The 15,519-nt window shown below is 42.8% G+C and overlaps 1 protein-coding gene across 2 annotated transcripts in view; it reads right to left on the bottom strand.

The window, feature by feature from the left end:
- eml2 (EMAP like 2) overlaps positions 1 to 14,389 on the bottom strand; it is a 38,235-nt gene extending 23,846 nt beyond the window's left edge. Inside the window, exons 1-4 of one of the 2 annotated variants that reach the window (XM_083636405.1) lie at positions 14,248 to 14,389; positions 7,497 to 7,727; positions 6,121 to 6,238; positions 3,570 to 3,698 (exon numbers count right to left, since the gene is read on the bottom strand). In XM_083636405.1, the coding sequence (XP_083492531.1) occupies positions 3,570 to 3,698; positions 6,121 to 6,238; positions 7,497 to 7,727; positions 14,248 to 14,254 (485 nt within the window). In that variant the 5' untranslated portion in view covers positions 14,255 to 14,389. Of the gene's footprint in view, positions 1 to 445; positions 557 to 3,569; positions 3,699 to 6,120; positions 6,239 to 7,496; positions 7,728 to 14,247 lie in introns of those variants that run through there. The other variant, XM_083636406.1, reaches the window with a different exon arrangement.
- Positions 14,390 to 15,519: the final 1,130 nt, after the last annotated feature.

The raw sequence follows: 15,519 nt of genomic DNA, 5'->3' as shown, positions 1-15,519 counted from the left end.
TTTTACAAACACCCAAACCACACTAAAGTATCATCTGCACCAACTCATATTCCACTGTGCCACATATAATCTATTTGAATAGTAGTCTAACAGCAAATGAAGGGCTGGCTGGCTGTGGAGACCATTTTCCTCTTTTATCATCATCCTGCTACTTCAAAAGGCTAGTAATCCATTTTGGAAAAGCAAGCATCTCCATCATATAATATATATTGTTACCAGTTGGTCATCAGAGGAATTTAGTTTCCAATACCATTAAATATCTCAATTCTTGTGCAATGGATCATTCCGTGAGATTGAGACATTTTCGCACATCCCCCTTTGGGAAGCAAAGCACTCCCATGTAAAACCTTTCTGCTGGCTGTATCCTGCACTGTCTGTCACATGTAAAACCTTTCTGCTGGCTGTATCCTGCACTGTCTGTCAAACATGTCAAGCGTGTGTTTACCTTGTAGATTTCTTCATGGCTCAAAGCTTCCCGTTGGGTAACAGTTGTCAAAGCGGTTTCTGTCCTGTCCGGCAACCACAGCAACACACAGACTTCCTCCTTCACTGAGCTAACTTTTAGCTCTGCCTGGAGAGCCTCTCCAGCCAATCACAATGCATTTCCTGATCCTGATGCCCCAGCCCACTCACCAGAGAGAGAGAGAGAGAGAGAGAGAGAGAAAGAGAGAGAGACAGTGAGAGAGGAGGCAATGAGAAATAAAGGAGAGAGAGAGAGAGAGACAGAGAGAGAGAGAGAGAGAGAGAGAGCGGAGACAGTGAGAGAGGAGGCAGTGAGAAATAAAGGAGAGAGAGAGAGAGAGAGAGAGAGAGAGAGAGAGAGAGAGAGAGAGAGAGAGAGAGAGAGCTTAGTCTAACTGTTGCATTTTACTTATTCCATAGGTGGAGAAAGGAAAGGAAAGGAAAGGAAAGGAAAGGAAAGGAAAGTGTAACGGTTGATGAACCCTATAATAAGAATGTGAAGTGTGTATGTGTGTGTGTGTGTGTGTGTGTGTATGTGTGTGAGAGCTGGGTTTTTGAATTAGGTAATTAGGGCCGACTAATTGGCCAAAAATGACGAATTAGTGGCCAAAATGAATGAGTTCAGGGCCATGGAGAGCTCTAGAGTGGAGGAGCACACAGGTGAGTAGAGTTGGAATCAGCCAGGGAATGGGACTTACGAAACCCCTCTGAGGAGAGAGAGGAGAGGCTGCATGCCAACTCTGTGAGCGAGGCCTGACTAAATGGCCGGGCCACGGGTATTCCACTAGTATGAAGGATGGTGATGAGAGAGAGAAGAGAAGAACAAGAGACAGGAGAAATGTGTCAGATAAAATTGTTAGAGGAAAAATTGTGGAGAAACTGGAGAATTGAGACACAGACAGACAGACAGACAGAGCAGACAGACAGAGCATACAGACAGACACAGCAGACAGACAGACAGACAGACAGAGCAGACAGAGCATACAGACAGACAGACAGAAAGACAGACAGACAGACAGACAGACAGACAGAGCAGACAGACAGACAGACGGACAGAGGGAGAGGAACAAGGTGTTTGACTATAACCATAAACTTGTTCTTAACAACGCATCCATAAACCACCGTATCACTCTGTCTAGTTTGCCAAACGATGACCGGCCATCTGGTTTGTTTGCGGGCGACAAGCAAACACGTGCTGCCTTCATTTGCCTGGGAAATATGAGCGCTTCACGGTCCATTAGACTTCACAGAGAGATGTGGAGACTTGGCAGCACAGCGCCAACAGCCTGTCGACTGATGCAGCATTTACTGTGACAGACAAAAGTTGACTTACTGTAGGCGGACAAAGCTATTTACCACAGTGCTGAGGGTGGAAGTTACACATGGCGACGAGCCACATTAGATGAGATGATAGTGTCAACTCATCTCTATCTCGCTCTACTATCTGCTCACACATCTCTCTCTCTCTCTCTCTCTCTCTCTCTCTCTCTCTCTCTCTCTCTCTCTCTCTCTCTCTCTCTCTCTCTCTCTCTCTCTCTCTCTCTCTCTCTCTCTCTCTCTCTCTCTCTCTCTCACAGACACACACACGCACAGTCTGAATTATTAAGGCAGCTCAAGCGTCCTGTATGTACTTCCCATCTTTGAAACTCAAAACCGTCACATCAGAAAACAACAGCAGCTGCATCAGTGACTGTAGTCAGTGTAAAATGGCTCCATCAAACAGAGACGTGAAGCAGTGTCCTTGATCTTGATTCGGGGGCAAACACAGCCAGTCTGCTTGTCCTCTCCGCTCCATTCCAGGCTCTGTTTCATCTTTTCTCTTCATCCTAGATGAAGTGCAATCAATTCTTTTGTGGTTCAGGAGGTTCATCAATGATGTGACATTATGAAGACTTTTGTCATTTACAAACGGATGTCAAGATTGGATGTTTCATTTCCAGCGTGTATCAAATAAGATACAATTCAGAGTGACCTTTTCACTGTGAACCATTAGAAATACTTGAAAAAGGTGTGTCTTTCTTTAAAGAAAATCTCCTCAGGAACAGTAGGTACATAGTTGCAACTTGTTTCTTTCTGCTTCTGACAAAACCACACAGACGCTTTGCTGACCGTCTCAACTTGGGTTCCAAACTATAGATGTCAGACAGAAAAGCAGACAGTGAGTCCAGGCAGGTAAGACAGCTGATTACAACCTGATGTACTGCTAGAGTACACACACGATATCCACAAGCACTGACCTATAGGATATAAATATCCTCTCTCAGCTTGTTAGAGGCAACATGGCCATCTATATCGTGTGTGTGTGTGTGTGTGGGTGTGTGTGTGTGTGTGTGTGTGTGTGTGTGTGTGTGTGTGTGTGTGTGTGTGTTTGCTTATTTGTTTATTTAAAAGGATCCCGATTAGCTGCGACTATGACGACCGCTAGTCTTCCTGGGGTCCAAGCAATTACACATTACATGACAAACAATAGTAAAATGCAAGCAAGAGTAGAATGCAATAGTAAAATGACAATATTAAAATGACAAACAATACTAAAATGCAATAAGCCCACACACACAAATCACAGAAGACTGAATAAAAAGCAATACAAATCAAAACAGACAATAGCTTGGTCTGCTAGTTATCTAGCTGACCTATAGCCCAAAAGGGTATAGGATCAGCACAACTATAACTGTATGTCAATCTGCCTTTGTCATCACCCTGTGCGGTATTATATATATCTTCTTTGTATGCATTATTGTGGTCGCCAATTAGGCACTCTTGTATCTGACCAACTCCCAACATCTGATTGCATTACTAGTGTAAAAAAATAATAATAATAATTTAAATGTGTGTGTGTGTGTGTGTGTGTGTGTGTGTGTGTGTGTGTGTGTGTGTGTGTGTGTGTGTGTGTGTGTGTGTGTGTGTGTGTGCACACGCGCGCGCGTGCGTGCGTGTGTGTGTGTGTTGACACTCCCATCACAGCTGGAGACATCTTGTTACTTCTGCCTCTGCCACAAAATGTGGAAAGAGAGACATTGGTGATTTTTGGATAAGTATAATAGAATCCCATGTGTTGGCAAATGTCTCCAAAGGACAGTCTAAGTCTAGCAGGATAAGGCCGTTACCTCTTTCCGCTGGAGGAGCTGCTCCCGGAGGAGGTGGTTCGACTCCGGCTCTCGCCTCCCATCTCCCTCTTCACCAGGGTCAGACGCTCTGTAGATATGCTCTTCAGACGCTCTGTAGACATACTCTTCCTGAAGGAGAGGAGCAGAGGAGAGGAGGAGAGGAGAGAGGAGAGGTGTAGAGAGGAGAAGAACATTCAGCAGAAGCGTTATTTAAAAGAAAGCCGGATATTTCTGACATCATTATTACTCAGATGTGATTGTGTATAACCTTCCCTCCCTCAAAACTGCTCCCCCGGGCCACTGCTAAAATATTAATATGGTTTAATCAACTTGCTTGGTTAAATAAAGGTCATACACATAACTGTTAGATTGGTGAAGAACAGAACAGAAAGTAAGAGTTGAGGAGCTTGGAAGGAAAACGATTTGACAATCGACAAACGATGACCGATGTTAGCCACAGCGGCGTCGATTCCTCATTAGGATACAGTTGGCTCTAGTTGTACTGCCTGTCAGCAGCCAATCACGTGCTAGAATGTGTACAGATAACAGGACTCATCTAAAGCAAAGCACCACATTGGCTTCAGACTCCACAGTGTGCACAGCCTTGCTGGTTGTTGAACCAGTCCCCAGTGCTTCGTCATCTGCAACTGGTCTAAAATATCACATGACATGGTTGTGTCGTCTGGTGGAAAAGAGTCTCCATTTACTTTTCTGGTTTATTGCCTTTGTGTGGTTGCCAGTTCGAGGCCCGGCTTGCTGAGCTCGTTCGAGGATATCTGCACCTTCAATTTTTTTTTTTTTTTTTTATAGGCAACAGTTTTTACATAATACACATTAACACTGAGGAGTAGGCTTGGGCCGATTTTCAGAAATATCACAATATTCGTGAAATATCACAATTTTGAAAATATACTTCCAGAGGGTGTAGCGGGCTCAGAGTGATGTTTCTGGTGCCATGAAGACATAAGCCAAACACTGAATTCCATTTGATGTCTCCAGGTGAAGATGCAGTTCTTTAAAATAATTAGCATTGTGGATATAGTCTTTTTATGTGAATAACATTTTGGGTTAAGCCAGATTTAGCTATTTCAAGAAAAGTGGCAGCAGTGTAGAAGCTAGTGTAGAAGTGAGTGACTAAGCTAATAACCATAACAGCACAAATAATTGACCAAAATCTCGAAATAAATATACAGTATTTACCCTAATGAGAAAAGGAGCAAAATATTGATGGTTAAAACTGAATAATGACATCACAACAGTCTAATCCTTATGTTAATTTAAAATGAGATATTCCTCTAAATCTGGCTTCAAATGGACATTTTAGAAATAGCTAAATGGACTAGGGATGTTCATTTTGAAAATTTTCCAAAATCGATAATTGGTGAATATTAACGATCAATTATCGATCATCGATTTTATTAATACTTAGAAAATTTTCAATATTTTCAATATTTTTTTTTTTTTTTTTTTTTTTTTTTTTTTACAAAATGAATGCCTATGGCAGAAAATACGAAAGACAACGTGTTCTCCTCAATGAACTCTTTATTTCAATGTGTCTCCTCTCCAACACTGCTGTCCCCGGCGCATGCCGGTGTGAATTTCCCATGTTTAAAACAGTTTTGTTGGCACAAAGGCCCGTGCCCAGCCAGAAAACTAGAGACTATATGAAGCTCCACCTCACGTTAGTCGGCTGTGCAATGGAGTGGAGCGAGGAGGAACGAATTCCACCCAAACCTAGTCCCAAAAAAAAAAAAAAAAAAAAAAAAAATTTTTTTTTAATAATTAAAAAATCGATCCAAATGCCACAGGATCGATTCCAATCCTTAACGATCGATTATCGATTTTCGATAATTGATGAACATCCCTAAAATGGACCGATTGATAGATAAATCAATCAATCACGATTCAGCACACTTTATCTAGGCAGACTGATTGAATCATTGCAGATCAATTCAGACCTTAGGTCGCCACCAACATTTTTAGCCGGAGACCTTTGGTCGCCCCCTCAGAATTTTGGCTTGCATGATGCCCCTATGTGTGTGTGTGTGTGTGTGTGTGTGTGTGTGTGTGTGTGTGTGAGTCTACACATTTTCAAAGGGGTCCTCTTTTTCACAGCCTAATGTTGGTGTGTGTGTGTGTGTGTGTGTGTGTGTGTGTGTGTGTGTGTGTGTGTGTGTGTGTGTGTGTGTGTGTGTTTGAAGCGCTTGCGTGCGTGTGTGTTCTGAACCAGTATAGCCTTATGTTGTTATTTAGCCTTTCTGATGCATGGTTAAATCAGATAATTTTCTTTTATGGGGAAAATATTGTTGGTATCCGCAGTGGGAGTGGTCCCTGGGAGATTTGGTTAGGTACATAGAGATACTTGGTCTGAAAGGTTTGGGAGCCCCTGCCCTACGTTGTGGTTACCTCTTTAATTGCAACGTGTCCCCACTGAAATGGAACATAAATGGACAAATAAAGTGCAAAACCACAGCACGTATAGACACGTATGTGTATGCGGTGTGGTTCTACTATGCCTTAAGGGTGGAATGGGGATGGGTGTTTACTGTACCTCTTAATGGCCTGCAGCACCTCTTTCTTAGGAGAGGAAGGGGAGGAGAGGAGGCGTTTCTGTTGAACATAACCGTTACTGAGGGGTCTGGAGGGAAGAGCCTGGAGCAGCTGACGCACTGAGGGACAGGAAAACATCACATTCATAGACTGAAGATAGGAAAGGAAGCATATTCTCTACTTCAAAACACTTGTAGCAAATTTGTACTTTTGCATTGTTAGTTACAAACTAGCTAGCAGGCTAATTTACAGTAGCAAAAGCAAATGATTCTTTGCTTTTGTTTAGGCTATGTATCTATTACAGGTACATACTGTACTTAAGGTACAGTATGTAAGTTAGTGAGCAAATCAGATGTTAGCAACAAGGCAGTGATGGTGATCTGACCAGATGTGCTTAGCTAGCTAATAAGCTGGCTTTGTCTAAATGCAAAATTGATCAGATGTATCCGTTCCCAGGCAAAAACAGCACAGACATTTATGGTGACACTTTCTACGAAGGTCTTGTCTATAACGCATTATGAGCACATTCATAAGACATTATAATGCATTTATAAGCCTTTATAAAACTTTATAAATGTTTATAATCATGCATGGCTACTTATAACAAGGTTTATAAAGTATTATAAGGTTATTAGCAATTGTATGATACTAGAACTGTTATGAGAACTTATGAGCAGTATTTGCTGGCTGAAAGTAAAGTGTAAAATAAAAGGGATTATTCTTTCAAACATGCGCTATGAATGCTGACCTTATAATACATTATGTGGACCATTTATAATACTTCATAAACCTTGTTATAAGTTGACAGGCATGATTATAAACATTTATAAAAAAAGTTTTATAAAGCCTTATAAATGCATTATAATATCTTATGAATGTGTGCATAATGCATTATAGACGGGCAGCTGTAGCTAAGGAGGTAGAGTGGGTTGTCCACTAATCGCTTTGGATAAAAGAGGTTGTTGGTTCGATCCCCGGCTCCTCCAGTCTGCATGTCGAAGCGTCCTTGGACAAGATACCGAGCCCCAAATTGCTCCCAATGGTGTGCCAGCACCCTGCGTGGTAGCTTGCACCATCGGCGTATGTATGTCTGTATGTATGAATGTACCTACTCATTGTAAAGTGCTATATAAAAGCAGGCCATTTACCATTTTACCATTTAGACATGACCTTCATATAATGTGTTACCAAAGTGACCATGTATATTGTCTTCTTTTTTTATATTCTTTTGAGACAGCCAAATTGGTCAAGAAACACACCCAGCTTTAGTTTCCACAGCTACTGTTGCCAAGCAGCTGTGGACCTCCAACATGCACGCCAGAGGGCGTGTCACGTCACCTAAAAGCCCTCTACAGTCCTGTTCACCTGTGTTCTTACCTTTCATGGGCGGTGCTGGAGGTGTGGTGGCCAGGGGCCTCCTCCCGGCAGCACGTCCCCCTCCCGGGTGCGACCCGGCAGGCTGCTCCTCGCAGCAGCCCAGCCTCCGCAGGGCGTCGGCCAGGGCTGCCTTCAGCAGCTGGATCTCATCCTCCTGCAGCTGCAGCCTCTGCTCCAGCTGGGACACCCGGTCCTCCATGTCCATGTTACTGCTCGCTGACACCGTGTCATCTGGACAGGACGGAAAGAGAGACCAGACATAGAAGTTAGCGGGGCTTTAAATTAAAAATTCAGGACATTTTCAGATAAATAAATGTCCCTTCTGTGCCTCTCTATTGTTGACCGAGACGGCACAATAGTGATTCAAAATATATACAGTTGATGAAACATTTACCATTCTGATGTCACCTGATGTCCTCTGTCACAAAGGAATGATGCATTGTATGTATGGCAGCAGTAACAGTGGTTTGTTTAGAATAAACAGAAGAAGAACTGGGCAGTAGTTAACACGAGCAGTGATAGCCACCATGACTGAACAGAAAGAGAAAAGGGCACCACCTGCTGTACAGAAACTCACACTGCATCAACAGAAAATCCAAGCTCCACCCACATGGTTTGATTGACAGGTGATCTCTGAGAAGTGCAGAGCGGAAACACCAAAAGAGGGAGCAATTAGCAACCGAGACGGAGACTAAATACAAGGAAAGAAGGCAAGTTGCTTCAGGTGAATGTCATGGATAGCTGTTGCTTTGTGACGTGATGGTTTTGAGTTTCTAACTTGGTATACGGGATGCTTGACCAACTTTAATCAGTTAAACTGTGTGTGTGTGTGTGTGTGTGTGTGTGTGTGTGTGTGTGTGTGTGTGTGTGTGTGTGTGTGTGTGTGCGCGCTGAAGCCTGGATGGGCAAAACAAAACAAAAACAAATGTGTGGTTGTTTGTATGGGAGAGAAGATGGAGAGAAAGAAAGAAGGGGGGGGGGGGGTAGCTGGGATGCTGACTGAGAAACAAAGCTTCGTTCTCTTAGTGATGAAACAGATGGCCAGCCTCCCTCTCAACTTTGGTTTTATTTCCAAAAAGCTACAAATCCATTTTGAGGAAATCCATTTTGAGCGGGGAAAAACACTACCAGAGGTTCATTGTTTAGCGCTACAATAATGTTGCAATAGAGGAGATTCTCCCATGATCGTAGACTGTATAAAATATGGACATCATGACAGCTCCAAAAAAGTGAAGCCAAAACATCTCGATCACACTCTGGTGGCTGGTACCAGGATAGAGTTCCAAAGTCACGCACTCTTCTGGGTTCGGCATCCGCACCAACGATTTAGTTTAGTAATGAAAGGCTTACATTACTAGTTACTGGGCAAAGTAATAGAATTACAGTAACTAAGTTACTGTAACTAAGTTAGGCTACTTCTTCAATTACACAAAGCCTGGTCTACAGTTAGAGATGTAACAGTATGAACACTTCATATCACGATTATCGTAACCAAAATGATCACAGTTACAGTATCATATTATCATGGTTTGTAATGTGCTAAAAAATTTCAACTTGCCAACTTTGGTTGATGATGGACAGTATTTACCATGTTTTTCAAAGCACTGTAATCATCGTAACACAGTAATCACGGTACCACGGTTTTAATGATAATGAAAATTTGAAACGGTACGATTATCATAAGGAATTTTATCACGGTTATCATTAAAACAGGTTATCGTTACTTTCATCCCCATCTACAGTACACTGGTCTCTCTTTCTCTCCCCAGCTCTCATACACACATATCTCTCTCAGCCTCTCCACTACCCTCCCCTCTCTCCTCTCTCCTCTCTCCTCCCTCCTCTGACATTATTACTCTGATCTTGAACTCTTTCCAACTAAATCACCCACCAGTCTCCCAACATGATGACATCACCGCCGGGGGGCAGCCAGTTTGTGGAAGGCACATTTCCCAGAACAGACCGCGGCCCAAATCAACAGATTACGACCTGCTAAAGTCAGAAACGTCCCGACTCTCCCCTTGTCCTACATTCTCTCCTGTACTGCATCCCCGTCTCTGGGATAAACCCATGTCTGCACTACAAGCACAAATAAAGAGTTTCAATCTAAATTTAGACCAAATGTGACCTGCTCTGATAGAATAACTGCTGGCATGAATGTAAAACTCACTATGCTCTAAGTAAGACCTCATTTATGCTCCATTTTCATCCGAAAACAAATGTGTCCATTTCAAACGACCATCACAGCCCACAAACTTCCATGCGTCTTTCATGTTGGTCTAATGTTAAGCAATACATCCACCAGTGGGCAGTAGAGAGTCAAATGTGTGAGTGTGTTTCATCCATATCCATAAACTTTCAGAAAATGTGCAGAATTACGCACGATATGAACGCAGCGTACGGACAGAAAGCTCAGTCCGTATGCGTACAGTATGCGTATTTAACATTGAGCATACAGTAATTGAAAAAAAAAAAAAAAGTGCTCGTCAGTGTCGATGATAACGTTATCTGACCTGGCTAACAGTGGATACTCGCTTGCTTGCTGTGTACCGAGCTGAAAGTAGTAGGCTACGTTCTTTGTTTTACCCCCTGCACGGTCCTCTACAAAAACAACTCTCTTCTTTGACGTTCTTTTATATTTCGCGCCGTGACCGCCGGAAGTGTTAAACGACCCGGAAGAATTTGGCCCACCCCCGCGTCTGAACATAAGGTGAATACATGTAGCACTGAAAGATTTGAGCACTCAAAGTTACAGTAAGCACCAGACTCCATAAGGGGATTTTAAAAGTCAGGAAAGAGCCACGATAAGGCTCCCAGCATGCATCTGTTCAGTGCGGCCAGCTGAAGTGGTGGAGAGAGGGATACTGTTACTGTATCACATCTAAGAGTCAAATGAGAGCTCACAGCAGCAGGAAGGGGCAGCGGGGAAGTCCAGCTTCACATTTACATACAGAAATCAAACTGTGGGGACATTTGCATATATATATAGCTGCACGGACGGATGTTCCAGTGTGATTAATATCAGATTGTTTTTGGACCATAGCTCCGTTTCTTCTTTCACTTTTATCTCACTTTCTCTGAGATTGTCCATTGGGTGTAATGAAATGTTTTATAGTAGGCTTAGAGCTAGTGATGCACAGATATATCAGTTTTTTCCTTACTGAGCACAATCTGCTGATCGCCCGATATGATTAAATCCAGCGATGGCAGTGGCCGACCGATACTCATTAAAATACTGTGACCTGCTCTGACAAAATCAGTCTGTTGTTGCACTGGCCCGTTTGTGTAGAAATGTGATTTTATGAGAAAATATAGATTTTTGCTGTTTTGGGGTTTCACCAGATTTTAGTCAAATACAGCCTTGGCTTTCATTCTGTGTAAAGATTATTGTGAAATTCAAATGCTATAGTTTTGAAGCTCATATGGGTGACAAGAAAAACTATCTTACTTTGTCATACTTTGAGACTGCGTTTCTCAAAAACACAGTTTGGAAACAGTCAGGACATAAAGGGATACATCTCAATACATTTTTGGAGTACACTGATAATTTTGATATCACCGAAAGCTTATATTCTCCTCTTTGCAATGGTGTATAAAATACAAAATGTGTTTCGAGGTCAATGTGACTGATTTTGATAGAGCTGGTCACTGCTCCATTCTGTTCCAAAGATGTAAAAATTTGAATGGAAGGACAGGCTATCAGTGTGCCGTGAAGTAAATGTTATTTGTTTATTTTAATTTGAAAAATACCTTTTTGGTTGGGTGAAAGAACGTTACAATGAAAGATGTTTCTTAAATCTATACATTTGTTTGCTTTCAAAGTTGTTACAATTAAACCTGATCCTTAAATCCATATTCATTGCAAAGTATAATGAAGGGCAGAATATATATTATTTTGGCGGCAGGGCCCAAATGGGTCACTACGAAACAAAATAACGGCAGGCTATCGGTATCACCCCAAAATTTCCATATCGGTGCATCCCTAGAACGATATATCGGGTCGATATTGGCCTTTTATAGGTCCATATCATCCATGTCTTGAGATTCTTGACATCCATTTGTTTCTGATTCGTTTATCAGTGGAATCTGTGTAAAATATTAAATGTCTGTATGAAGGATGGTATGAAGTGCATCTCGCTCAGTGTTGGGGGTCGTTACTCAAAAAAGTAATATACACAAACAGCCTTTAATTAATTACTCCCTGCATGGAGAAAGTAGCTTGTTACACTACTCATTACATTACTTTTGTTACATTACTTTATGTTTGATGTTTTTTTTCCATAATCCTGCAGATTCAACCCCCGATCCTGCTGATAATTGAAGAACTTACAGGTATGTAGTAATGCAAGTAATGACATAGTATTTGATTTAGTAACTGTAATGTGATTACTGGATTTAGGAACCGTAATGCCTTACACTACTCATTACAGACAAATGTAATGTGACTACAGTAATGCCTCACTTTGTAATGTGTTACCTCCAACACTGATCTTTAACAGCAGTATTTGCTCTTGCAGGGCGTTTCTCACCCCTGTGCCCATAGTGCAGTGATTCTCAGCCTTTACCAAGAACTCTCAGTAGATGAGATGTTGTCTCTCAAACCCAAATCTGAGTTAGATTTGATTTTGTCCGGAATTCCATGACTATCTGTATTCAGTCACTGATTCTTCAACATTATCTACTGTAACTGTGTTAACTTCCTGTAAATTAAATAATGCTGAAGTTTAAGAATTCATCCATTTGCTGGGGACCCCCTGGAACCCCTACAAATAGGCTACCCCTGGTGGTCCAGCGACCGCACGTTGAGAACCACTGCCATAGTGTTGGGACGTAGGTTCAAAATGGCCACCATGGAAATAAGGTCCATTATCATGGTCCTATCTATTACACTACTGGCCAGTATCCTTCTGCAGCTGAAGGAAGACTGTACTGTATGCTGCACTGTCTCCTAACATCCACACAGCGGTAGAATATTGACTTGTCTCTGTTGCATTGTCCTTCTGCACTGAACAGTAAGGGACGTTCTGTCCTTGAACCAGGAAGCTCTGTGAGTGTGTTTCTATGCAAGCTGTCACTGTGCCTCTGTACCTGGAGCTTAAACAGACTGAATAGAATTACTGTGTATGGTGATGTGCTGCAGGAGACATGGACACAACTGTCTGAAATACATTGTGGACAGAGAGACAGAGACAGAGAGAGAGAGAGAGAGAGAGAGAGAGAACACACACACAGAAGATAAGAGAGAGACATCATCAGCATCCACCTTTATCTCTTTATCTCCTCTACTGTCAGCAGAACACCTGTTTAGAATGCTAAACACACACACACACACACACACACACACACACACACACACACACGCACACACGCGCACACACACGCACACACACGCACACACACGCACACACACACAAAAGCCAAAATTCTGAGGGGGCGACATTCGGCGGCGACCAAAGGTCTGAATAGATCTGCAATGATTCAATCAGTCTGCCCAGATAAAGTCCACTCATGATTGATTGATTTATCGGCCCATTTAGCTATTTCTAAAATGTTGGCCATTTGAAGCCAGATTTAGAGGAATGTCTCATTTTAGATTAACATTAGGATTAGATGTCGTTATTCAGTTTTTGGTCAATTATTTGCGCTGTTATGGTTCTTAGCTTAGCCACCATTGACATATATATAATGGACCAACGGAGCTCATTGACTTTGACAGTCATATGATGGTGTAATTGGTGTTTCATGTTTTTCCACCCTAACAAGAATACAATTCTGAAGATTTTTTTTAGCATGAAAATGTAATATTGAATATCAATCAATACAAAACCAGTGCCCAATTCAATACATCTCTGACACCTTGTGACAACCAAAGCACAGCAAATAGCAACTTCTCAACTTTTTGTTGAGAAGTTGGCTCGTTTCCCATAGAGGTGAATGGATGTTCCCGGGAGTGCTACACAGAATGCAATTTCCGCATCGGCCTCAAAAAGAGAGGGGCTGTGTTGGAGACTGTTAGCCACTCACTTCTACACTAGCTTCTACACTGCTGCCACTTTTATTGAAATAGCCTAGCTAAATCTTGCTTCACCCAAAATGTTATTCACATGAAAAGACACAATGCAAATTATTTTAAAGAACTGCATCTTTACCTGGAGACATCAAATGGAATTCAGTGTTTTGCTAACTACAGACACACATGTGATAGTGGTGGTAAAAACTAACAGCTCACTGCCATAACAGCTCTGGCTAGCATTACAATGCTAACATTAGCTGCATGGTAGGTAGAAGTAGCCAACTAACTTGCTATACAAACTATGTCTTTAATAACTAACATTTCATTTTCACATGTTTGAAAAGGGGATTGATGCTCTACTAGGTAATGACTGCCATGATTTTTTTTCTTTTTTACTCCCGAGGGGGCAACTGCCCCCTCAGTTTCAATGGGCATGACGCTTCTGCACACACCCACACCCACACACACACACACACACACACAGGCTGCTGTATTCCTAGCTAACGTTCACCCTCTCCATCACAGCCGAGGCACACCACAGTGTTAGTTAAAAACCAGACAGCAGGCGGAAATAACATGACACTGAAAAATGACCACAGAGAGAGAGAGAGAGAGAGAGAGAGAGAGAGAGAGAGAGAGAGAGAGAGAGAATGGAAGGTCAACGCGGGGCGAAGGAAAATTTAAGGCTTATAGGCTGATCAAATATTCATGGTGCAGTGAAGTAGTGATGGAGCCTACCTGCCATGCTGCTGTCCAGTCACTCCTCTTGGCTCCTGTCAATCAACCAGCCGGCCAGTCAGTCAGACAGTCAGTTAAACAGACAGACAGTCAGTCAAACAGACAGTCAGTCAAACAGTCAGGTTGTCCACTTTCTCTCCCCTGGAGGCTTTCTGGACGCCGGCTCCCTCTCCCCTCTGCGGGCAATGCTTGATCGATCGATATCTCTCTCTCTCTCTCTCTCTCTCTCTCTCTCTCTCTCTCTCTCTCTCTCTCTCTCTCTCTCTCTCTCTCTCTCTCTCTCTCTCTCTCTCTCTCTCTCTCTCTCTCTCATACAAACTCTCTCTCCACTCCTCCCTTGCTCTCATCCCCCATCACAGGACCACTCCCTCCCTCTCTTGCTCTCCCTTCTCTCTCTTGTAAACCACTCCCTCCTCCTCCCCTTTTCCCCATTCCTCTCCTTCCTCCCTGTCACTTCCTCCTTCTCATCATCCCTCGCTCCACTCCTCCACACCTTCCCCCCTGTCTTGTTAGCTATAGGCGGAGAGGAGTGGTGAGGAGTGGAGGCAGAGGGGGGTGGAGTCTGGCTCAGGGCCAGATACGCATGCACGCACACAGCATCAGTACAGCCAGGCACTACCAGGAAGAGATGCTGCAGAGCCTGGGCCAGACTCTCTGGGATCAATGACACACACACACACACACACACACACACACACACACACACACACACACACACACACACACACACACACACACACACACACACACACACACACACACACACACACACACACACACAGAAGAGAAGGTGCAGCACACACAACCCACATGCCCCCACTGTTCATCTGTATAAGTGCATACACACATATGAAATGCCTGCCACTACAGCCGTACAGAACTTGCAGTAGAGGTAGAGACACTTTTCAGTGCTGGTCAACACATAAACCCATCTATAGTGTCAAAGATTCAAATCGCGACAGTCATGTGAAAACCTCGTAAATCCGGTCTTGGTGATTTTCATGAAGGATTGCATTACATGCTCATGCTCCTCTAAAGGGCTGAGGACATTCTACCACACTCCAGCTAAACTAAAAAAATACATGTTATTAAACTGAAAACAAGGCCGCCTTTCTTCCAGAAAGGTTGACATTTTGGAGATACATCCAAGGTTGTCAGCAGACAGTGACTCAGACACAGTGTGATGCTATCAGTCTACAGCTAAAGTCAATGGGGTAAAAAGGCAAATGACAGGTCTGTGCAGCAGTACAATGTGCCATGATTGATAAGGAT

The sequence above is a fragment of the Poromitra crassiceps genome (assembly GCF_964638095.1).
Source record: "Poromitra crassiceps genome assembly, chromosome: 5".
Taxonomy (NCBI): Eukaryota; Metazoa; Chordata; class Actinopteri; order Beryciformes; family Melamphaidae; genus Poromitra; species Poromitra crassiceps.
Note: the sequence above shows the minus strand (reverse complement) of the source record. Positions and strands in the feature narration are given on the sequence as shown.